This window comes from Acipenser ruthenus, chromosome 26, assembly GCF_902713425.1.
Source record: "Acipenser ruthenus chromosome 26, fAciRut3.2 maternal haplotype, whole genome shotgun sequence".
Classification (NCBI taxonomy): domain Eukaryota; kingdom Metazoa; phylum Chordata; class Actinopteri; order Acipenseriformes; family Acipenseridae; genus Acipenser; species Acipenser ruthenus.
Genome location: NC_081214.1, coordinates 20,510,919 through 20,536,269, shown reverse-complemented (window position 1 = coordinate 20,536,269; position 25,351 = coordinate 20,510,919). Strand labels below are relative to the sequence as shown.

The window sequence follows — 25,351 nt, the reverse complement described above, 5'->3', positions numbered from 1 at the left end:
CAGCAGACTGTTGTTTCCTATATTCCCCTTTACTTGCTTGGGATGGGGAAATCCTCAGCCCAGTGGCGTCACACTGACGTCAGCTTTCGCTTGGTTTCCATGCTTCCCAGGTACAGCGGCGGCCATATTCATAGGGAACCACTAGCTGTGATTGTCAGGCAAGCGAGTCCGACAGATCTATAAACATATTCTTCCAAAACAACCGGACAAACGTGAATTCTGCACCAGCTGGAGAGAAAGGGGCTCCCGGGTAGCACCAAGAAATGATCCTCTGTAGAAGACGACTGTAGTGATAGGATGCCTTTTGCACAGCCGCAGGACCCCTGGCACAAAATGGAGGTGCAAAGTCTTGGAAGTGAGGTATGTATCGCATCTGATGGGTGCATTTAATTTATCACTCTGCCTTTGTTTTGGTCGGAACTGCTCGCGCTTGTTATGTTTCTGAGGTTGAAAGAATATGTACTGGGGTCGAACCGGTGACGTGCATCTTTTTTTAAATTATTTTATATTAATTATTATTGTTATTTGTTTTATAAATGGTCAATTGCAGCTAGTGTGGATGTGTCTAGCTAACTCTCCGTATCCTCTGACACATCTTCACATCTTCCTTCTATATATATATTGTATCTGCTACTATATATATATATATATATATATATATATATATAAGTAGCAGATACAATCTTCGGTATTTAAAATAATGTAACAGGACTGAACAAGTGCATGGTTTACATTAACGTTTTCACGCTATTGTTGGTGATTATATATATATATATATATATATATATATATATATATATATATATATATATATATATATATATATATATATAATATGATGTCTCAAGCAGTAAGCTAGTGTTTGTCTGTTTTAAACAAGATTATCGTTCGCCGTGGCTCAAGAACAGTACGTGTGCCTTTGTTGCTTTTTCTGTATTTAGTATTGTATATACATCGTTTCCCTTGATTTTGAACATATACGTTTCTGAAAGAACAAGTTCAGCGAGAAGTAATTCGTTAGATATTTCTAAGTGGCATGTTTGTGTGGGTCTTCGGTGACAGCGAAGCAGACCGACCATTGATGTGGTTGGTAATGTACTTTAGTAAATAGTTTGTGTTCCTTCTAATTATCCACAGTGACTTGTCGGAAATCTTTGGGTAGTATTTCCTGCCGTAAGTGAACGTACTAGCAAACTAAATCCAAACCGGATTTAACAAAGCAAGACACGGACTGACCGAGACGGTTTGTTGAGACGTGCGCTGCCCACATATACGTTCAATTTTCTACTTCCACGTTGAGCATGGAGGATACTGTTGGAGCATTAAACTGTTTCGGAAATAACCTTTGACTCTTGAGAAATGTAAACAAGGTTAATATGTCAAATAACTTGTCATTTGAATACAAAACGAAATAACAGACTCAATAGACAGTAGACTTCAAATAAACTGTAGTTTACACCACCCACCGGTCTGAATAGAGAGAGAGAGCGAGCGAGCTGTTAGTTCTAGCCAGCATTCGTGCGCGCTATCAGCTCGTTTTATCTTTAATAAAGATACACTATCTGTATTATTGCTGTTTTATCTTAATTGTTAAAGTAATGTGTATTTTGTAGCCAAAAGCATTTTTAATAGGGATCATCAGTACCTACAGCAAATACATATTATTTACAGCAACCATTGTCTGTTTTTTTTTGTCCTGGTCAAGGCCCAAATTATTATTATTATTATTATTATTTATTTCTTAGCAGACGCCCTTATCCAGGGCGACTTACAATTGTTACAAGATATCACATTATACATTATTTCACATTATACAGATATCATATTATTTTACATACAATTACCCATTTTTACAGTTGGGTTTTTACTGGAGCAATCTAGGTAAAGTACCTTGCTCAAGGGTACAACAGCAGTGTCCCCCACTGGGGATTGAACCCACAACCCTCCGGTCAAGAGTCCAGAGCCCTAACCTCTACTCCACACTGCTGCCCAAAGACACCAGACATCCATACACATGCTTTGAGAATGGGCTAAAATCCCGTTAGCATTTGGTGCCTTATGAGATTTGCTTGTGTAAACACCAGTGACTTGTATCCCTACTTACTGCCTGTGGATAGCCACTTTCTTAGAGATGCGTGAAAATTAAATCCAGATCAGTTCTATATCATTTGAGATCTCACAAAAAGACAATTGATGCCCAGATGTCTGACTGATGTTTTTGTCATTTTGAAAAGGCATTATTGTAACTGCAGGTTCGTTTAATTTTAGATAACGATGGAGGCTGCCTCCACAAGCACCTATTAAATTGTAAACCCATTCCATCAACTTTTACCCGATGTTCTGCATATTGCCCTGCATTCAGGATGAACCCTGGACGGTTTCAAAAGCACTGCCTGCTTTTGAAACCGTCCCTCCTTTCTGAGACGGGTGGATGTCTCCTGAAGTTACGTACACTGATTGATTGATTGATTGATTGATTGATTGATTGATTGATGCTTTTGGTGATATTCTAGCTTTCAACAAAATCTGGAAAGCTTCTTTGTTTTCTTATTGCTGTTTTAAATCATGGCTTGTCATCATTTAGCCAGCATTGGTCGACTGCCATTCTGTTCTAGACATGGAAATCTGTCTATTTGCAGGTGATCTATACTGTAAGCCTGGGTCCTGTATAAACACTAAGGCCAATGTCTATATTCCACATGCATGTTTCTATATATTACCACCCCTACATTACAGCATCTCACTTGTATTAGCCTAATGTCATTGAGCTTGCTTGATACGGGCTTAAATGTGTTTTAAGAAAATGATGGAGTCTTTGCATTTAGTAATAAGTATTGGCAACCAAGTACTTTGCTACTGCAGGTTTTTTTGCCCCTTAAAAATAAGCTCAGCTTTCTCATCATGATGTAAATGAGTTGGCTTGAAGGAACTGAATTAGAATTGATCAGAAATATCACTAACATGAATGGGACTGCAGGCATGGTGGCATAGGAATCTACAGTAATAAATCCAAGCAAGATTATCATACGGTACACTGGTTTTTAGAGTTATGTATACAGGGCTACAATATATGTAACTGGTCATTCAGTGGCACATAAAAGCACCAGGGGAATTAAAAAGTGAAAATAGATCGGTACAGGCACCCTGGAACTCAATACAAGTTAATAGGCTATTCCACTGAACAAGAGAGGTAGTTAAAGATGTGATATACTTCAGTACACATTCTTATTAACCCAAAGAGACCAACAATATCAAACGTGATTCTCAAGCTGAATCTCAGTGGGCTACTACTGCTGGGGGCGAGCGCTTGCACTCTAGGAGATGGAGATGGGGATGAATGCTGAGCAGCTGTAATATCAAGATATTGTAATATACTGTAGCAGCCTGCCCAAGGCTCCTCCATTACAGCTTGTGCCTAGGTTAAGTAGGCTATATGTTTGGGAATTCAAACCCGCAGCCTTGAAAATATTGCAAGAATTCAGAGTGTCAATATAATTTGTGTTCTGAACTAGATCATACAGTATTTATTGCACTGTAAGTAGTAAAGACCAAATATAACTTCTCTTTCAGGTCCTGATATACAGTACAAAATATCTATCTATCTATCTATCTATCTATCTATCTATCTATCTATCTATCTATCTAAATAGCCTAGTTTTTATGCAGATTGTTTAAAATAAAGCTTTTTACACATTTATTTTCAAAAATAAATTATAATGATCAAATAGAACCTCTGGGAAAGTAAGCAAGGATTTCATTTGACACGTTTTTTGATATATTGCTGTAATATACTGCTTTTAATATGGTTATATTCTTAATATTTAATATCCAAGGTACTGGATTCTATTCAGGCACATGCGGTATGTGAATAGAGGCAGGCTTTAGCTTCAGGAGAATTTAGATCATACAGTAAAATGTATGCAGTTTTATTCCCAAGAGCTGTAACAACTATAGGTAACCACCAAACCTGTTCAATATTAATGGCTAAGTTCAAATCTGACTAGTAGTGCAGCATGACTGTAAATTGATCCCACCTCTCTATCTGATTTCCACCCATAGCATATTAAAAACTACAAAGAAACATAGTCCCTGGCTTAGGCTAATTGTTGCGTAGAAATGCTTAACGTTTTAACAAGCATGTAAAAATGGAAATGTCTAAAGATTCCGGTAAAACAAGTTGTTAAAGGGTTAGTAATAATTGTTAACTGGGTAGGGAAGAGAGATCTGGGAGTGGTTTGGGTAGTTTTATAATGGGAGGGCACCTTTAGTAACCTCAATTTATAATCTCAAACAAGCCACAGAGCTAAGGCATGTGTGTTTAATATAGCTTCTGAAGTGTGCGGCTTCGTTTTAGTCATTTACAAGTAACTTAAGATATTGTCCCTAATAAATACAGATTGAAGGTGTACATTTAAAATAAATAAATTCAAAAGTATTGCGTGCTCACAGCAGTAGTACTCGGTACTCTGTGTCTGTCAATCCATTTAATTGGCTAGCTACTTTTAATGAAATAAGGACTTGGTTTATTTATGTATATTTTATACAGTATAGAGTCAAGTTCGATATCGTATGTCTTACATGTAAAACACATGTCTAATTTGGACTCTTAAATTGCTGCTATACTATATCGCATTAGAAATGTTTAAAAAGTAGATGCAGTACTGTTAAAATTAATTTAAATGAACAAATAATATTCAGGCATTTGAAAAGTTTTGTGTTAGTACCGCTTCCCCCTCACAAGGGAGGTGTGGGAGAAAGGAATCAACCAAAATGCCACGTAAGGGTTTTAATTGTCAATTCAGCCTTTCATTCTGTTTTGGCCGTGAGAGAGGAGAGCTGTCCTTGAGATCATCAGTTTTATATTTCAAAACCGTTCACATTTATTTTATTACATGTTGAACAGCACCATAAAATAATTTCACATGAAAAAAAACAAAGAATGAAATACCTGCACATTTGTTTTTATTGTTGCAGCTTCAACGTGAATTGTTTTTGCACTGAATTGCAGTCACGACTGGGGCGACTGAATTTATTCAAGGACTCCGGCTGTTGCACCATGAAATAACAGTCGTGGGTGGCAGTCTTGGTTTGAGTAATCTAAAGTTAACTGGAATAGATCTGAAGTGAGGTATCTTTTTATTAATTATTTAGTAATGTAATGTATTCTTTCATGCAGCCAGTGCCTTATCCAAACAAGATAGATGTCTACTAATTTATTAGAAAACAACCCCATCACCAGCCTCCTGTAAATCTCCACCAGTATCCAGTTAGGTCATGTTAAGAATTTTAAAAACAAACAAAATTAAACTGATGCAGTTTAGCTGTTGGCCTAAAAGAGGGGTTACATCCAGGCGTTGTCTTTAAAAGATTAAAATGATGCCTTTTAAGCTACCTAAAGGCTAAAGTGAAAAGGAAGGGCACTGGGTATTTATTAGATTTTACACTTTTACTGTGTACTGCATAGACCTACTGTACCGATTTATATTTTTACATAATGTAATGTGTACAGAGAACATAATGTTATTTCAACTCGATTATTTATACATTTAAAATAAATTGAGCATTATAAATGTACGTGTGTGTGATTATTTTTAATTTTTAACCAGGCGACCTGTCTGTCTCCCAAAATGCCTGGTTTAATGAGCGACTACTGTACCGAAAACCTCTGGTGCCTGAAATAGTCAAGGCCAGTTGGTAACAAATGATATAAACGATGTGAGCAATATAGGGTTTAATCTGCAGTACAGTAAGTCATCACTCATCCCGATTCCTTTATACCCAAGGTTTTGTGCAGTAGTCTTGAGCATTACTGATGTCAGCCAGCGTTCTGTTATCAGTGTGTCTCTTTGCTGTGTGTGTTTCACAACGGGTCTTCATGAACATCTCATGTGAGCCACGCAACTCGTCAACACAGTGTGTGATACTGTAGCAGGGTCTCACACAAGCCATTAGAATTGCAGCAAGTTAATTACATCATTGGCAATGCCGCCCTCGTCAGTTGTGTCCTGAAGTTCTGGGAACAGCAGTTCATGATTTAAAAGACAGAAACATGTGGATGAGTGGGAAGGCAGGCCCTCAGCAGACCAGAAACGTCCAAACGTATAATTGCATTATATAGATACATTGTTGTTTTTCTGAAGTAATGTATTGGACTTTGTACTGTTGGCTTTAACCACGCAGTAATGTTGATACAGTATTGCTCTTATTTGTCGTTCCTGTTGCTGGAATAAAAGGATTTCTGCTGGTCTTCTGTAAATGGTCTGGAAGGAAACGCTGTAATTCATAGGTGGAATACAATGTGTTTGTTTTTGAAACTTATTAATTTAGGGGAAATATACTTGGGGGGGGGGGGGAAGGGCAGACGGGGACAATTTTAATATTGTACAGTGGCACATTATATTTATTTATATAATATATATATACACACACACTACCGGTCATAAGTTTTAGAACACCCCCATTTTTCCAGTTTTTATTGAAATTTAAGTAGTTCGAGTCCAGTGAATAATCTGAAATGGTACAAAGGTAAGCGGTAAACTGCCAGAGGTTAAAAAAAAAAGTTTAGGTTACTAAAAACTGAAAAATAATGTACATTTCAAAAATGCCTTTTTCAGGGAACATGTAATGAGTTAACAACTTACAGCTGTTCTGCAGCAATGGAAGTAAATTAAGCCTTGAAAGTTGATGCTAACAATTCCTACAGGTGTCCCAACTTTTGTTGATTACTTACAAACCCTCTGTCTGTATAAAAGCAGTGTTGGAACAGACTGTGTTACTACACCCTCTTAAGCATTATTTGGACAGTATTGTACTGCAGGAATTAGTATATTGCTCTCATAATGGCGAGAAAAAGGCAAATAACAAAGAAAGACAGACCATTATAACCCTTAAAAGTGTAGGTCTTTCCTTTAGAGAAATTGCAAAGAAAGCCAAGGTGTCAATGAGTACAGTTTCCTACACCATCAAAAGGCACTTGGAAACTGGAGGAAACTCTGACAGGAAGAGGTCTGGTAGACCCAAAGCCACAACAGAATCAGAAGACAAGTTTCTGAGAGTCAACAGCTTGCGTGATAGGCGGCTCACAGGACAACAGCTTAACACTGGTCGAAGTAAGCAAGTCTCAGTTTCAACTGTGAAGAGAAGACTTTGAGCTGCAGGTTTGACAGGTCGAGTGGCAGTAAGAAAGCCATTGCTAAGATGGCAAAATAAGAAAAAGAGGCTTGCCTGGGCCATGACCGTATATTCGACGTGTACGGACACCCTGTCGGTGTATACATACATACACAGTTAAAGAAGAACAATTAAACATATAACAACATATAGGTAATCTTAATGTGATGTTATTTCCTTCTGATAAGAAATTTCACATGGCTGTACAACATTGATATGAGGTCTACTATATCATGCCAGCAGATACAAAGCCTTAGACGGTAGTCTATAAAAGGAGTCTGTTTAACAAAACTATACCTTTTTCTCCCCCCCCCCCCCCCCCCCATAGGTCAATGGGCATCAAATCGTGGATGAGCCTATGGAGGAGGGGGAGTCATTCTCTCATTGTGTGAGTACAGAAAATTCTGACATTACTGTATTTCATTTTCTAGAGGTTTGCATCATGGGGAAATTGTGTTGGTTGATAGGTGAACGTATGTGGGATCTGCTAACAAAACAAGAAGCTCTCTTACCTCTTATTGAGCTGAGTGAGACACGCATGCATATTTTTATATTGGCAAGGCCGACTTTTTTTTTTAAGACATTGAGAGGTACGTTCGTTTTCCCAATCCCAGCATTTGTTGGATAATTTTTCTTTCGGGGTGTTTTGGGTTATTTTAGAACGCTTGAAATTCCTGAATCCATCTGTCGGAATAGACTGTGTCAACATCAACCCCAACAGAATTCCGAACAAGCCTTTGAAACTAAGAGCACAGAAACTGAAAAAAACCAAACAGACCGCTTTCTGTCTCTCCAAACCACAAGTCTACGGATTGACATAATACCTCAGGCTTGTTCCCTTCAGATGAGAACATGAAACTGAAGCTGAGCTTTTAACACAACAGCATTGCCAGCTCTCCAGTGTTTGGTCTTGTTTGCAAGAGCTTTGTCAGTGCACAAGCTTCTGATAAATGTCTATCATCAGATTTTCTTTTCATTCTTTTAATAAGTCAATTGCACGATGTAAGTGTACGGTTGACACAGGGAACATTCATTGAATGAAACAATGGGTTTGACCCCAGCATGCTCCGAGTATGATGCTATGTATGATGTGTAAAATAAGAGAAGCTGGTCATTAATGATCTTGTATTACTGTAGCAAACTGAAATGAGTGGTTCTGTAGGTTCTGTTGTGGAGTCCAGTAGCCCCAGTATGAGTCCTGCTTGTATCCTCTGTGGCCAGGATTACATGTTATACTTATTTGAGATACAGGGCTTGAGTGTCACTTGGAAAGTTAGGAGATTAGAACTGCTATTTTAGTTTTTGTTTCCAGGGGATTTTGCTATTGAAGTCTGTAAGGTAAAGCAGGAACAGGAACAGTAATAGTGCTGCGTTTTAATGGTGTTGCTGCTGCTGCTGCTGCTGCTGCTGACTGTGTGCAATGGGAATGTTTGAAGCTTGGGGCTATAATAAATAGAAAGAAAATAATTTTGCTGTAGAGTCGGTAGGGTTTTGCAGTTCTCTTTGAGATGCTAATGTGCTGGCTGTGCTTTAACAAGATGGAAACGAATTAACACCCGTGTAGGAAATAGGGGCGAAATGTTAACAGCCTTCACTGCAAACACAACGAATAATAAAAAAAAATATGCTCTGCAAGGATTCACTTGTTGATACATTAGGTACTGTAGTACTCCACTGTCCCTTGCACAACAATGGGGGTGGGGGTGGGTAAGGGTGTTCTTTAGCATGTCCAATGTCAAGGGGATAATGAGAATCGGAATGTATCGCTGATTGAGAGTAAAAACATCGTAGCTACTGAACAAAAATGATGGATTTGAGCTATGATCTTTTAGGCTTCTTTTATCAATTCTTAAATCAGACATGAGAGGATTCATTGTTTTTTTTGTTTTGCATTTACTTTCTTGTGCTCAGCCAGCGACCATTGGTGGTTTTCTTCCAGCGTTGCCATTCCAGGCGCACCCAGGAGACTGTGAATGCATTGAGGGATGTTGGTAACTTGTGTACCCACTACATACCCCTTGAGAAGTCGCAGAGCTCCTCCTGCTTTTTAATTGTAGTTTCTCACGCAGTTTACACTGCTTGAACACGCAGCCAACTTCTCTAAAGCTAGTTTTATTTATAATGTGTCAGGTATGACTGTGTTCAGAATGGTTTTACTTCTGGTGTTTAAATTAGGAAAGAGGTTTTCTTCATTCCCAAAAATACTGCAGGTTTCAGTATTTCCCCCAATTCCCAGATCTTTCCGACTTTGGAATGCCTGGATCCCATCCCTGAAAAATACAGACGTGTTGGCACACACATGCAAACACCCACAATTGTTTTAATGGGAAACACAAAGATTGGCCCCTTTATATTGTTATATTTATTAATATTATTGTTTTATCTTTCTTGGGTATTTGTGTGTGTGTGTGTGTGTGTGTGTGTATATATATATATATATATATATATATATATATATATATATATATATATATATATATATATATTTATATTTAAACACAAACAGTAAGAGAGGACATTCAGTCTCCATAAGTCCAATGTAGGTCTGCTGGTTAATAATGTAAGAAGCAGATTTACACAAGACTAATCTGATTAAAGGCTCTTTAAAGTTTCATCTCTTTTTTTTTTTCCCTCCCTGCAGAGGTATGGTTTGTTCTGGGATCACATCCTGATTAATTATTCAAGATGATTTTCTTTTTTTTCGCTGGATATCTAGCAGCATACATCTTGTTCTGGACTGGCTGAGCACTCAGTTCATCAATATAGTGATTGTTGGTCAAACACACAGGCCCATCGTGGGCTTGAGAGGCAGAGTCACTGGGGTGCTGTGCGCAGTCTCCAAACATGCACACAATGGAAGTAATTAGGAGATACTGAGGTGAATCAAAGCATGAATACTATATTGGCTGGGCTAGTTAATAAGAAACAGGTGGGTATCCGATGCAATGGTCCACTGTCCTCGGCACAGACTGTTGGGAAGTCCTCTGGCTTTGAGTGTTGTTCTTCACTTTAACCCCAGTTGGAATGAAAACATTTATTATTTTCCCAGTGCTTGAGCTGTACAGCGCTGAGGCGTTCTGACTTTGCCAGCAGGCATGCTGTAGAGTGGAGACACCCATAGATACAGTATCATGTATGCTTCTCATTACATGTATTTATTTATTTTCTCCCATGACTCCTTTGTATTTCTCAGCTAACCTCTGGACAGGCTTTAGTGCTTTTTAAAAATGGGAACTGATTTATTGAGTGTTTGTTGTTTCATTTAGGATGAAGGCACCTTTCAGGAAATCCCCATCACTCACCACGTCAAAGAGGGATGTGAAAAAGCAGCTCCCTCTCAGTTTGAACTTCTTAAAGTCCTGGGCCAGGGGTCATTTGGGAAGGTGAGTCTGTCCACGGAGAGCCTTCTTACATGAGCTTTCCTTTTATACATGACATGAACTTCAGGCTTCAAGAATGACTTCATGTTATTTAAGAATCCCTGTGAGTCGAGTTGTGGGTATGGCACAATAAAAACGAACCCGCTGTGCCAGTAATTTTACAAAGCCACCACCTCTTGATCTTGTGTGGCTCTGTAGAAATATCATTGCAAATGTGTCTGTCGATTTTGTATGTTTACATTTGTACATTTTCTGCTGTAAAACCAGGTTTAGGAATATGTCTCTTATTGAGGCATTTCCCCCTAAAGACACCCACAATGTTTTGTCTTGACAACTTTTGTGGGCTTGAAAACACCAAAGGGGCCTTGAATTTGTGTCTGACCTGACTCTGGGCTATTCGGACATCATAGTGCCCACACATACCACGCCGGAATGCTGATAGATAAAATTGACTGGAATTTGCTCCTGTGTGCATTCCACACACACACACACGCACACACAAAGCAGCATCCCTGTTCTTGAGTAGGTTACATATACTGTACTACAAGCTGGACTTTGTGCCTTCTAATATAATTTAATGAACAGATCATGAACGAGGTTATATGTTGCAATTGGTACCCACAGGCTAAATAATAAGTATAACGACAATTAATAAAACTGCAAATGCAAGCCAGTAAGAGCAAAATTGCTGTTGTAAAGCAGCTAATATAAGCACCCTCTCAAGTATTTAAGCCATTTTAAATTAGTAAAGTTGCTAGTGCTGTATACTCGACTCTTGTACTAGCACTGTTAAAGTGTAACATCATTTGTACTGTTAACTGTTGCTTATTTGTTTTTGGTAGGTCTTTCTGGTGAGAAAGATAATGGGCCCAGATGCAGGGCAGCTTTATGCAATGAAAGTGCTGAAAAAAGCATCGTTAAAAGGTAAGCTGTTCCTGTTTGTGCTTATTGGAGATTTGTTATGCGCTCTCAGTGTTAAGCTGTTCTGAGAAACTGGCTGTATTTTTACTGGACAGAAATATATTGCTGTCTGAGATGAAAACCTAATTTGTCCTGGGGAGAGAGGCTCAGACACGCACATTGTAACTGCAGGCAAAACTCAAATGATGCAACACATTTATACATGAGGGCATTTCCAAGAGGCATTAGAGGCAGGAGGAAAAAGGCTAGTATCAAGGAATGCTGACAAACAAGCAATTTTATACAGTGACGTCGGCCGAGAATCTAATCAAAGCTGGTAGCAGCATGTTCAAGAAAGCAGAACCCTGTGGATTTAATTCATGAGCTGCCTGTCTCGAACAACCACATCCTGGGTACAGATAATGCTTTCAGAGTTCAATGCTGGCTAATATTCTCCAGAAAGGGCCCAGATGTTAAGCTGTGAATAGGGTAGAACCGTGAAGCCTCATCCCTTTGTTTATTAGTTTCTTACTCCTACGCGTCTTGGTGTCACAGTGATTTAGAGCGAAAGGCAAAGAGAAATGAGAGAAATACAAATAAGGCCCAGTAAAAGAAGGCTGATGTCCAGGAGCTAAGGGAAGATGACAGGATCGGTTGTCAGTGTGAACAGCAAGGTGTCTGAAAACAGGTCTTTGATACAGGGCTGGCACCAATTCCATTTGCCTTTCTGACACATTGCATTAGCCAGGTGCAGCAGGGATCGGCACTCTAATAGGGGACAAGGGCATGTATCGCATTTAGATTTTATTCAATTACAGTGATGGAATTGCCTGAGCCTTAAACAGATCAGGTGTCTTACACAAGGACATTCAATTATTTTGTTTTAGGATATTAAAAGCTATGTCTCGGGCACTAACTCTGGCAACCTCCCTTCCATTCTCTCTTCAGTTTTTGTTTCTTTTTTTTTTTAGTTCGGGATCGAGTTCGCACAAAGATGGAACGAGATATATTGGTAGAAGTAAATCATCCTTTTATTGTCAAATTGCACTATGGTAAGTCTATTCCTAAATCTATGCAGTACCTGGGGCCTACTCCTTATTAACCTAGAGTGATCACTTTGAAAATATCTGCTTAAAGAATCAATGGATATATGTTTGTGATTATAGCTGCTTGCTTGCCATGTGGCTGACCGTGTTCTTGCAAGAAATGTCAGGCTTACTTCGTGCTGAATTATGTTGTAAAGTTTCACTCTTGGGTTTTAACTGCCTTTTGGGCAAAGCTCCTTTGTATGTGTCAGAACTGATTACCCCTACCTGGCCCCTTGTCCTCTGAGGTCCTCAGCAGACTGTCACTTTGCTGCGCTGTGGACACAGCTTGCATCTTTCTGTGACATGGACATTTGCCAGCTTCACTTGCAGCAGCAAATTTGCTTTTGCAGAGAGCTTGCATCATTTGAAGCTAATGCAAAAGCCTTATCTTTACGATGCTGCTTAGTTTTTTAATCTAATTTCCCCCAGTCCTTTTTTAGACTGCTCTGCTTAACGGTCCTGATCTGATATTTCTCTTGTAGCAGTTTCTTAGTTATTATGTTGATTGCAAGGCATTCGTAATGGTTTTCATGAAAGAAGGAAATACTAATACTAAGATTCCTGGCGAGTTTATTAAATGTGTTTACTGCCCAACAAACTACAAGTTAAACAGATTGCTGGTATGAAGGTAATGATTTCTGTTTCAGGTTTGTGTATTGAAAACTGTACTGGATAAAAAAAAGCCTGTTTGGGTTGATTTTAATAAATATATGTATGCTTTAAAATGCATTGGAAAGATAATTATGGGTAGGATGGGTTATATGATATAGTATAGCATGGTTAGTTATTGACCGATACAGTGGGACATTGTACCCTGTTTAAACACTCTCTTTTTGAATTGCAGCCTTTCAAACAGAAGGGAAGCTGTACTTAATATTGGATTTTCTCAGGGGGGGAGACGTTTTTACTCGCTTATCCAAAGAGGTAAGCTTTGTTTTTGTTTTTTTCGGTTTAGGACCTCAAACTCAAACCTAGGAACTCAAACATTATGTGGTGTGCCAGTCATGCTGTTATCAAAGAACAACAACTTGGGGCACAGCACCCAGTCTCAGCTGCTACAGATTCTGAAGAGAGTGACAGGATTTCTAAAGTCTCGTAATGTAAGGTTAACATGAAGTGCCCAGTTACAAAGTGCTGCAGTGCAAAATCTGCAAATTATTTACTGAAATTAAACTAACCCTGGAGCTCTATTTAAATAGCACTGTGGTACGGGCATGAAATACCAGAGTCGTGTGAACTGCTGTCTTTTTAGATTCACTTTCGTGGTTTTCCGTCTTAGTCCTCACTTCCTGATGACAACGTTTTAAAAAAAAAAAACTCCCAGTGGCCTCAATAGAGCTCTCATAAACATGTCTAACCTCCAAATACATCTGATTGCAATACGTTTGTTACCATTATCTTGTCTCCCGATAACACTGTGCCCTAGTGGATGTAATTTAATAAAACATTTGTTACTGACCCTGCCAGAGGCAGAAAGTGATGCAGACGTACAGCTACAATAACTTTACACTGTCTAGTGATTCACAGAGCTTGACTGAGGGAACAGACTGGTTTTAAAATGTCACCAGGATATGATGACTGAAACCGAAAACGATACAGCAGGAATCTGAACTACAAGACAAATACATCAGCTTCCACTGGTTTTCCTGACCCCTCACTGAGGGTGGAGCAGCCCTATCTGTATTAAACCAGATTTGTAACTCTATTGGACAGAATATACATTGCTGCTGAACTTAAACAGGAAGTCCCTAATAGAAGAAAACACTCAGGATTTTAAACGATTTATTTTCTGGTTTGAGGTGAAAGGAAAAACTTTAATGAGGGACTTCCCATTTAAGAACCCGTGGTGTGGAAACAAATTGCTTGTCTTTTTTATTTTATTTATTTTTCTGTTATTTGAATTGACTGCAAACAGAGACCGGAGGGTAAATCTATCCAGTTCTTATTAGGTTATGTTTACAGAGGAGGATGTGAAATTCTACCTTGCAGAGCTGGCCCTTGCTTTGGATCATCTGCACAACCTAGGCATTGTTTACAGGGACCTGAAGCCCGAAAAGTAAAGTATTCCTCTTGCTTTGCAACATTACCTTTCAATGCCTTCTTCTGTGCCTCTCTTGAAAGCAATAGAGCAAACACAAAGTAACATTATTTACAGAGATGCATTTTCATGAATTACTTTCTTAAATTAAACCCATATATCAGATGTTATCTATTGCTGTTTTAAAGTAATGCAACGTTTGTATTCATAAGTGAATTTGAAATGAGATTGTTAGAAAACGAGAACATGTTTTGCTGATCATTTATTTTTAGTTAAAACAATATTGCCAACTTGCCAAAAATTTTACACTGTTACAATTTTCCAGATTTAATCAAAATCTTTTGTACTGGGGCTGAAACATCAAACCCAGCTGGACAAACTGCATTTTTCATATGTTGTAAATTGCTAAACAGATTTTTTAAATTAAAGTGATAAATAAATATAATCATTTTTAATTTAATTTAAGCACTGTATAGTTTTTTTTTCATTTGTTTTAACATGTGGGATCATGAGGCTTGTCTTTAACTATGTATATGTTCAGTGCATTTTTAACTACTGCGGTTTCATTGTCAAGCTTTCTGTAAGTACTTCAGAAGTACCCCCAGTGATCTGCTTGGCAGTGTGTCATGTTTTGGCAGTGCCATGTGATTTTGCCATGGCAGGTTGGTGATACTGCTGACCATGTGTTTATGTTCAATGTGTTTATCGTGCGGATGTTATTTGTGTATCTGTATTGGAGAATGTGATTTTAATTTTCAGCATTTTGCTTGATGAAGCAGGACATATCAAGTTAACAGGTATGTATTTATTTATATTTACATATAAACATATTTTTCTAGTGCATGTCACTTGTTGTTTTATTGAGTTTGATAAACACATATTTCACTGCTGTTGGTGCAAAGCCTGTTGATGTAACAGAAAGAGATACCAGCTTAATTTAGTCACACAAGATGCTTTTATTAGTGTTAGTGCTTAAGATGTATTAACTGTATATGAGACTTCTAATCTACTGGTGCATTTCTGTTAAACAGAAACCAAATACTTTATAATTACTGTGTAATGTTTACATTCATTTGGACTGATTGATTAGGCATATCTGCAAGGGCACAGTTAAAATAATAAATACAAATAATAACACCTTGAACTTGCTGTTTAGTTACAGTTCTGCTTCCTAAGACACAGTTATTAAAGGCTTAGGTAGTAGCAGTGCATACAATAAAGTGTGCCATTGTCCCAAGCAGGTTCTAAGAGTGCTAGCCAGCTGGTGTCTCACTGTTCTGTGAGTAGAGTTGACAATAGGATAAACTATGGAAGGAATTCAGTGTGAAACTGAACATGATTATGGGGCAGTGGATCTTTTAAAACACCTCTGTGTGAGCCTCTAAAGCCATTGTGAGGAATGCAGTACTTGTATCTAAATCCCCCTTCCTAGTAAGGTGCGCCCACCACACAAACACACATGCTGCCTGGCTGGCAACATGATGGTGATGAAAGCTAGGTTGTTCCAGCTGTAATCCTCCAATCGGATTGCAGCGTCACAGGGTTTTATCTTAATCCCAGACATGATAGTGCAACCCCTTAATAATATATACAGTAGTATAAACAGGCCCTGCCATGAATCATATTAAAACTAAGCCTGTATGTTTCTTGAGCATCAGCCTTGCCCTGTAGAATTATACAAGTTAAACCAGCTACTAGAAAAAGCAGCGTCATACAGTGTAAAAGTAGTGCTGGTGAGCTTAAATAACTGTGTTGATTTTATTTTTTTTCTCCTTGTTTAGTAACTTATTTGATCATTTAACGCTGTTCTCTGTCGTGTGCAGACTTTGGGCTCAGTAAAGAATCTGTTGACCAGGATAAGAAAGCATACTCATTCTGTGGAACAGTGGAGTACATGGCACCTGAAGTGGTCAACAGACGGGGCCACACACAGAGTGCTGATTGGTGGTCGTTGGGTGTTCTAATGGTAGGTCACGCTGCAGTGCAGTGTGTGGCTTGTTTGTTAGAACCATGGAATTAGCTGTGATAATAATGCCTATTATGGAGTAGACTGTAGAACTGTAAAATCAGCAGTAGCCAATTGCATATCTTTAAAAAGAAGACATAAACCACTCATTGTTGAATTGACGCAGCAATTCCACATCTTGTGGTGTTTATCCCTGTCCATAAGTGTTTTTAGAACAGGTTATAGGGGAAATTCTTCTGTTTGGAGTCCGCCTGTCGGAAGCAAACACAGTTATTATATGCTGTACAGCAGGGGTTAGAGAGGAAGAGCCTTAAGTAAATGGTCAATTTTTTTTTTTCTTTTTTTTTTTTTCAAAATATATATTGGGACCTTAAAGTGGTCTTTTATCTCACAGCATGCAAACTTATTTGTCTGTGTGTGCTTATGAGAAGTGTTCTAATGATTGTGTGTGTGTCTCTCTCTCTCTCTCTCTCTCTCTCTGTGTGTTTAATCCATGCAGTTTGAAATGCTCACTGGTACGCTGCCATTCCAAGGCAAAGACAGGAACGAGACGATGAGCATGATCCTGAAGTAAGTGCTGTCCTCTCACAGGCTCTTCAAGCAAGCAGGGGATCATTTAAGGGCAAGGAAGCAATTTAAAGAACGGAAAAAACAATTCACAAACAACTAGTAATGTTTCGGTTGGCTACCTTAATTCCCATTACAAACAAATAAAAAAGTAATATAATATGTATTTGGTTATAGGTGTCATTCCAATCTTACAATCTCGGTTTTTTTCTTATTTTTTTTATATTAGAGCTAAATTAGGAATGCCGCAGTTTCTAAGTTCTGAAGCTCAAAGTCTTCTTAGAATGCTGTTCAAAAGGAATCCTGCAAATCGATTGGGTGAGTTCTTATTACTTTTTGGTGAATCTGTACATTTAATTGAATGCAAGGATGGAAATAAGACCCGTATTGCATAGCAGTTTCACCTATTCCAGGTTTTAATACGAGCTTGATTGGCCACAGTGTGTAGGTAACAAGGTCAGGGGTGTCTTATTAAACTTATAGTAAAACCAGTAATGGATCAAACTGCTATGCAATGGGAGTCTTATTTCCACCCATGGAATGGTAGAACATAAATAACACATGTCTACTGTTCTGTTTAATACAGGACAAAGATTGGATTTTAGTTGATAAGAGCATTAATAGTCTTCATAATTCTTCCAGGGGCTGGTTCTGACGGCGTGGAAGAAATTAAGAGACATGCCTTCTTTTCAACAATCGACTGGAATGTAAGTTAATTATCTTACGTCAGTTTAGTTACCCCTGCTAAGCAAACAGAAAGAAACCACAGCTACATATAATGATATCACTTGTGATTCTGGACACTGGGTTGTTGAACTGTCCCATGCAAAGCTGTTCACTGACCCAGTAAGTTTGTCTAAAACCAAGTACTGATAATATTTAAAGAATGAAGCAATGTCCTAATGAGGCTGGTCTTCAAGTACGAGCTGGCAGCAACATATCGACCGAACAATCTGTGGTTGTATTACACGTCCTGAACTCCTGGGCATCATTGGGAAACCAGGAAAAATAATACTGTTTTTTTTAAGAGCACTCATGACAGTTGATCTGTCCTAGGGTCTCAAAGGTGGACTTCCGACTGATAAACTTCCGATTCATTTTCATGACCTAATGTTATTTACAGCACGTCATTTCAAAAGTGATACTCAAACTGGTCTTCTTGGAATATCACCATGTGGCTTCAGACTGGTCTGTTAAAAAGCTGGGTTTTTTTATCAATTTGACAGAAACAGCCCAAGCTTTTCTCTTCATATTTTTTTTTATTTTGAAATGCAACACAGCACTTAGACAGAGGGCCAGGTTCAAAAGAGCACACTTAGTGGGCTCTTCATGCAGCTTTTATAAACCTGCTGCACTTTGTTAAGCTTCAAAGAGGAAACCAGGAGCTCTTAACGTTCACAAGGTTAATCTGATCCCCAGAGTACAAATCAACATGCACCAGCAACATGTGCTTCCAGAGCATTCCAGGGTAGCGTTGCATTTCATTTTACAATATTGTTGTGTTTGCTCTGGTTTCAGAAACTGTATCGAGGAGAAATCCAGCCTCCTTTTAAACCTGCTGCAGGAAAACCAGATGACACGTTCTGCTTCGACCCAGAATTTACAGCCAAAACGCCAAAAGGTATCAATGTTTTTAGAATGGGTAAAACATCCCATTGTGTTGTTGATCGCTACTAGTACAGAACTATGCAAACTATATATAGTACAGAATTATTCATTGTACAATATAAGCATCAACCTGAAATGGGGCAAACAAAGGTTTCACAAAGCAGATTTCAAAGATTCAGACACTTCAACAGAGGAATGGTACATCCTTTCTTTCATATCTCCAGTGAAAAGTGAGGTGTAAGATTTCAAAGACCTGTCCTGATTCCAACATCGCCAATAACAAAATATTTATTCATCCTCCCATCAGATTTAAAATCTATTTACTGGCAGTGTGATAATTAAAACTGGTTTATAAATGTCATCCCTCTTCTTTTGGAAGACAAAGGGAAATGAGCCCTCCTCCTCCTTTAATTTAAACATCAAGCATTATCTCCTACATTAGTGTCTCACACTTTAGAGTTTAACACATATCTGGAGAACCAGTTATCCAGTTGTGGGTAAACTTCGTAACATCAGTGTCACAATCTAGAAATACACTGACGTGCATTCATCCATCCTTGCAACCTTATGTCACGTTAAATATTTTACATGCATCTACAGTTATTGAGGGTATAAGAGCCTGGGGATAGACTGTATGGAGGGGTTGGCCTCACTTTAGAAATGTATATCACATTATTACAGGCTCAGGCTGGGAGGTGATCGTGAGCCTAGTTTTTCATCATGCTGATCTCTGATCGTTACAGCTGTGTGTGTTATTGATATTCTTGTTTGCTTTATTGGCAGATTCTCCTGGTGTTCCCCCCAGTGCTAATGCCCACCAGCTGTTCAAAGGCTTTAGCTTTGTGGCCCCTGTCTCATTGGAAGAAAGTAAAGGCTCTTCGCATGTGAATATACTACCTATCGTTCAGGTAAATCCTTACTGTACTGTAAGAGAATTGGTCATTTTGAAAGTGCCAGATGCAAAGCCAGAATTATGATGTTCACAAAACACAGTAAGTTAGTAATTGCATAATTTGTGAACTGGTGGTGGCTTATAGTTCTTTGTGCAACTGAAGAAATGTACTAAGTATGCCTGTGTATTGAGCCCTTAATACAATGAGCATTTCCCTGGACACTGCTGAGCTGCTGTTTGACATTGCAAGTGATATAATTATATGTACGATGGTACACAATGCCATGCACAAAATCAAATTGTCGGTTTGGGCCATTTTAATGACTTAAGTAAGATGCGATCAACATTAATAGTTTGGCATTACTGCGTTCATGGACCTTATTTTTGCTGTATTTGGAGAAAAAAAAATCCTTAACTAAGGACCCTGCCTTTGCTTCACAGCAGATGCATAAAAGCAACGCCCAGTTTGCTGAAATCTACGAACTGAAGGAAGACATCGGCGTGGGCTCTTACTCCATCTGCAAGCGATGCATACACCGAGTCACGAGCATGGAGTTCGCTGTGAAGGTACTGGCCACTGGCTCTGCTTACGGCAGCGTATTACCATCAATGAAAAACATGTATAGATCCATTAGAAAATGGATTTGCTACTGGATTTAGGAAAGATTTGATTTGGAGCACTGATTACATGAAAATATAAAATTAGGATTCCCAATATTCCAAATCTGAATCACAGTAAGTATACAGTAAGCAAAGGCCTTATAGCAGTAGCAGCAACAGTTTTAAAAAGAAACTCCAGAGGGCAGCAACGTCACAGTTGATTCATGAATAGTAATAGTTTCAAGTAGTTATTTAGTTGCAGAAGTCCGGTATTTAACAGTATAGTTCTTGAGCGTTACTTTGCACAGTGATAAGTATGTGCCTTATACTAAACGTGTTCTAATAGGCTAACCTTGTCATATCTTTTCTGGACTTCAGATAATAGACAAGAGCAAGAGAGATCCTTCGGAGGAGATTGAGATTTTAATGCGTTACGGGCAGCATCCGAACATCATCACTCTAAAGGATGTAAGTGGGACTTTATATTGATCTGCTTTATTTAGCATCTTTCCGTAGCAAGAGACTTGACCTATTACTGGCACTGAAACCATCTCATTCTTTTTTTGGTAAATTGTCAACTTACTCCTTGTTATCATTGAATCATACACTGTATATGTGTATCTTCATTGGGTTTGTTTTGCATGTCTATCATAGAAACTTTTATCCTAATGCTCTAAATCTTTCTACGTTCTAGCTTTGCCAAGCATTCAAATATATCGCACTCCTTCCAACTTTTGTTGTAGGTTTATTAAAAATGCCTTTTATTTTCATACTGTACATATCCAACAGTTACAGTAAGTTATCCATGCTCAAGTGTTACTAAGCACACAGTCCGAGTAAGTGTGTGGAAAGTATAATGAGTCGTGCACAGCTGGGTCTGCTGCTGCCTGTTTGAAGGTCCCCCCTCTTGTTTCCTGCAGGTGTATGATGAAGGCCGGTTTGTGTACCTGGTCACAGAACTGATGAAAGGGGGAGAGCTGCTGGATAAGATTCTCCGACAGAAATACTTCTCTGAACGGGAAGCCAGCGCTGTCCTCTATACCATCACTAAAACTGTCGACTACTTGCACTGTCAAGGAGTAAGTCACAGTCCTGTATTAAATCCTTATCCTTCCTGTATTAAAGGACCGCCTTTCTGTAGTGAACAGTGTCAGACTGTAGACTGGAGATAAATCAGTATTATAGATGTATATGTATATTGGAAATGGAGTATTTATGTTGGAGACGTCCATAGTACAGCACATGTGGATCACACAAAATTAAAGCAGACACCATTTCAATACAAACTCAATCTTTATTTGTCATTACAGAACGTCACTAAATATGCCTTTTGAAATTGCCAGTTTGACCTAATTAAACAATTTAAGTTGCCGAGTTATAAAGATCACTTTCTATATAAACTGCGACTGATTTAACGATAAGGTTTTGTGGCACTCAGTAAATACATTAATAAATGAGTGTGTGTCTGACGCAGGTTGTGCACCGGGATCTGAAGCCCAGCAATATTCTGTATATGGAGGATTCTGGGAATCCAGATTCGATTAGGATTTGCGATTTTGGGTTTGCGAAACAGCTGCGTGGAGAGAACGGGCTGCTGCTGACTCCCTGCTATACAGCCAACTTCGTCGCGCCAGAGGTACGTTCAGCAGGGCGTGTGCTCTCGAGGTGATCTAGGAGTGGGTGCCGATGATAACTCTGCTTTGTTTGGGTTTAGGTCCTCATGAGGCAGGGCTACGATGCTGCATGTGATATCTGGAGTCTCGGCGTCCTGTTATACACCATGCTGGCAGGGTACGTAAAGGAAGACTTAAAATACTGTTGTGTGATCCGTTTGTGTATTCAGCAGGTGCTACTAGTTGATATGCAATGGGCATAATGTTTGATGATGAGTGGGGCTTTGTTTTGTTTTTTTTACAAACAAAAAAAATACTGAATGTTTTGTATAATGTAATTTAAAAACTAATATCGCCACATTGTTTAAAATATTTACAATTAAACTGTTTTTCGTTCCTGCAGCTATACCCCTTTTGCCAACGGACCCAATGACACCCCAGAGGAGATCTTGCTGAGAATAGGCAGCGGGAAATTCTCCTTGAGCGGAGGCAACTGGGACACCGTTTCAGACAAATCGAAGGTGAATCAAACTTTTACACACACCATCCCTGTTTGATTGTTTCTGTCAGCTTAATATCTGTTGGTTTTGTTTGTCAGCTTTTGGATGAAACAATCTTCTGCTTGTCGGTTCTGTGATAACTGTGGATTTTTATTCTTTAGTTTATTATTATTATTATTAGTATTATTATTATTATTATTATTATTATTATTATTATTATTATTATTTATTTCTTAGCAGACACCCTTATCCAGGGCGAATTACAATTGTTACAAGAGGCATGCTGGTATCTAGTAATTGTAGGTCAAGTGCTAAACTCAGTTATCATGTCATACAATTATACTGTCCGGACAAGTGGGTATCCATTGAATCCCTTTGCCTGGGCATGAGGTTACAGAGATGCTTCACTCAGTCTCCCTGGTATGATGGAACAGGGCTGCTAGGGATACAGAGCACCACGTTACTAATACCCTACTAATGCACACAATTCTAGAACTCTATTGGTAATATAATGTGGTTAGTGACAATTGGTTTTATTCCTTGGTCATTGCAGGGTTCTGAATTTTAATCGTGATCCTACCTGTGATAATTTTGTTCCAAATTTAGGACTTGTTGTCCCATATGCTTCATGTAGATCCTCACCAGCGATACACTGCAGCGCAAGTGTTAAAACACTCTTGGATAGCATGCAGGGACCAGCTGCCTCATTACCAGCTCAACAGGCACGATGCACCTCACCTGGTCAAGGTAAGCGAGTCTGGACTTCCTTGTACGCATCTGGAATGCAAACTATGAAAAAGTGAAGTGAATTAGAAACTCCAAGTATCGTCACAGCCAGTTAGGTTCAGGTGGAGCGGTCATTATCGCACAGATAGATGCTCTCTAAAAGCTACCGGTACCTTAGAATCTTAACTCTCGTTCTTGGCTGGGGATCTCTGCGATCAGTTATCTAACCGGGAATGATCACAGTGGAACATCAGTGCTTACATACCAGTTGTGTGAGCAAGTCCTCTGGATCTGATAGCAGCTTGTCGTCTTCTTTCTTTGTCTGGACAGGGTGCAATGGCTGCTACATATTCCGCATTGAACCACAAGACGTGCCAGCCAGTGCTTGAACCTGTGGCTGCCTCCAGCTTGGCCCAGCGAAGGGGCATGAAGAAACTAACGTCCACAGACTTGTAGTGAAAATCATCTTTGGGTTGTTTTGGTTTTCTTTATTATGATTATTAATATAATTACCTTACCTTGACCCGCTCGCCTGCCACCTTCTCCCTGTCCCTCCCTCTCCCCTATTGTCTCAGCAACCATCTCTGGCCATGGCACCAGTTTCAGTAACTATTGCAAAATGCCTGTCTGGGTTGCTTTCAAAACTGATAGTTATAATAATAATGATAATGAAGATGCATATTGTGTACTGCAGGAACTAGCATTTCACTAATAGTTCAGAGTCTGTTTACTTGCAGGGGGGGGGATGCACCAACTGTAACGTCCATTCACTGTGACTGGTCACCTTGGAGCTCTTAAACAAATTGTGTATGTCATTTATAAATAAATCCAGAAGTAGAGGAAGCAGCATTTATTAAGATCATAGAGTGGAAGGCATGACTATAAAGACGCCTGTAAACCGGAGCCCTCCATTGTTTCTCAAATTCCTCCTCCCATTGAGATCTTCCAGCTTCATTACGGAACCTGGCATTCATGAATTCCCAGGACTGGTATTAAAAAAGCTACTAAAAGAAAAACATGAATAATTCAGAACTCGTCATCTGGATGAGCTAGAGGTATAAAATATCCATGTTAGCCTTCATATAGATCATGCTGAGAAGACTGTATGGAAGCCAGTCAATTTCCTAGGTGCAGTGTAAGCGGTTTCCAGTTATATTTAAAAGAATGCTTGGTATGGGAATGTTTGAACTATCATGGTAGGTAGTACAACTTGCTGACCACTCTGGAGTGAGGAGTCTTTGGAAGGATAAAGGTCACTAGATGTGGATCACTGAGCAGTGTATAGTAAGCATACCGAGTCTGCTTGGTGAATTATTATTTAGTTATTTTTCTTCATTGATTGTTAAACCGCTTTACAGCTTGGGGTGGGTGAGGCAGACCAAGGTACAAAGCACTGCAGACTTGTGTTTAAGATTTCGTCCAGTTTGGGTGAGAACTGAGAAGGTAGAGTGGTTTTATGGTAACATACTGTATAGAGGGATAAGAGCAAGGAGTGTTTGAATCCCAGCTTGGCCATCAGAATAAAGAATTAATGTGCATTCCGCTGAATGAGTCGGAGTAAGAGGTGTAGATAAGTCGTTTGAACTGTTGTCTCTGTAGTCTGTTGTGTAATAGGTATGTTCAAATGGCAGTTGATGATCCTTTGGCCGTCGTCTCCAGTGTTGAATTCGTAGGTAAGAAGTACAGGAAAAAAAGCTATTGAAATAATTAACCTTCAGCAGCAAGAATACTTCAGATTTCAATCGATGTAGAATTGCACAGTGTGTGTGTGTATGCAGAGGCCAGCAGTGGAAGCTCATACACTTGTGTATATAACACGTAGTGTTGAAAGGCATGCATTCCTCTGTGCTGTCAGCAAAAGGACTTGGGTGGATTTTGTATTGTAGACATGAACAGGATTCTCTTCTGTTACACTTATTTATTTATCCTGTTTTACTAAGTCAGGTCAGCAGTGAGCATTTCGGAATCTGGAAAGGAAAAGCTTATTTGATGTAGAGAAGGGCTCCAGCAATCTGAATATTACGGTTCTTCAGTGAAGCTCCCTAAAGATCACGGGCCGGCTAGCTGATGAAGAATTGACATGGGGTGGGGGGGGGCGGGGCTAATACCGACTGGCTGCTTTGGCTTCATGAATCTCTTCAAAGACATTGTGGAAATTGTATCATATTGTATTTATTTCATTTAATTTTTTTAAGATATTTTTCTTTTAAGGGGTGTATATATTGACATTAAAGATCATTATTGATGTCGTGCTTCCAGACTTTTTTTTTTTTTGTGTGTATTGCCATGTTTATTACACTGCT

At 38.9% G+C, this 25,351-nt stretch overlaps 1 protein-coding gene across 3 annotated transcripts; it reads left to right on the top strand.

Moving 5' to 3' along the window:
• The first annotated feature begins 70 nt into the window (after positions 1–70).
• On the top strand, positions 71–25,293 carry LOC117430634 (ribosomal protein S6 kinase alpha-6). Of its 3 annotated transcripts, none has more exons than XR_004548579.3 (22): positions 71–360; positions 7,499–7,558; positions 10,437–10,553; positions 11,393–11,474; positions 12,422–12,502; positions 13,383–13,462; positions 14,488–14,594; positions 15,336–15,373; positions 16,400–16,542; positions 17,042–17,112; positions 17,339–17,427; positions 17,752–17,816; positions 18,628–18,730; positions 19,501–19,625; positions 20,051–20,176; positions 20,588–20,677; positions 21,130–21,288; positions 21,684–21,845; positions 21,924–22,000; positions 22,226–22,343; positions 22,957–23,069; positions 23,379–23,516. XR_004548579.3 is itself a non-coding variant. In XM_034050898.3 (22 exons), exons 1-22 carry the CDS (start codon positions 298–300, stop codon positions 23,502–23,504), a joined length of 2,220 nt encoding a protein of 739 aa, XP_033906789.1. In that variant the 5' UTR covers positions 72–297; the 3' UTR covers positions 23,505–25,293. The 3 variants fall into 3 exon arrangements, 2 of the variants coding, with proteins under 2 accessions (XP_033906789.1, XP_033906788.1); XM_034050898.3 differs by having other exon boundaries at positions 72–360; positions 20,054–20,176; positions 22,929–23,069; positions 23,379–25,293; XM_034050897.3 differs by having other exon boundaries at positions 72–360; positions 22,929–23,069; positions 23,379–25,293.
• The last annotated feature ends 58 nt before the right edge of the window (positions 25,294–25,351 follow it).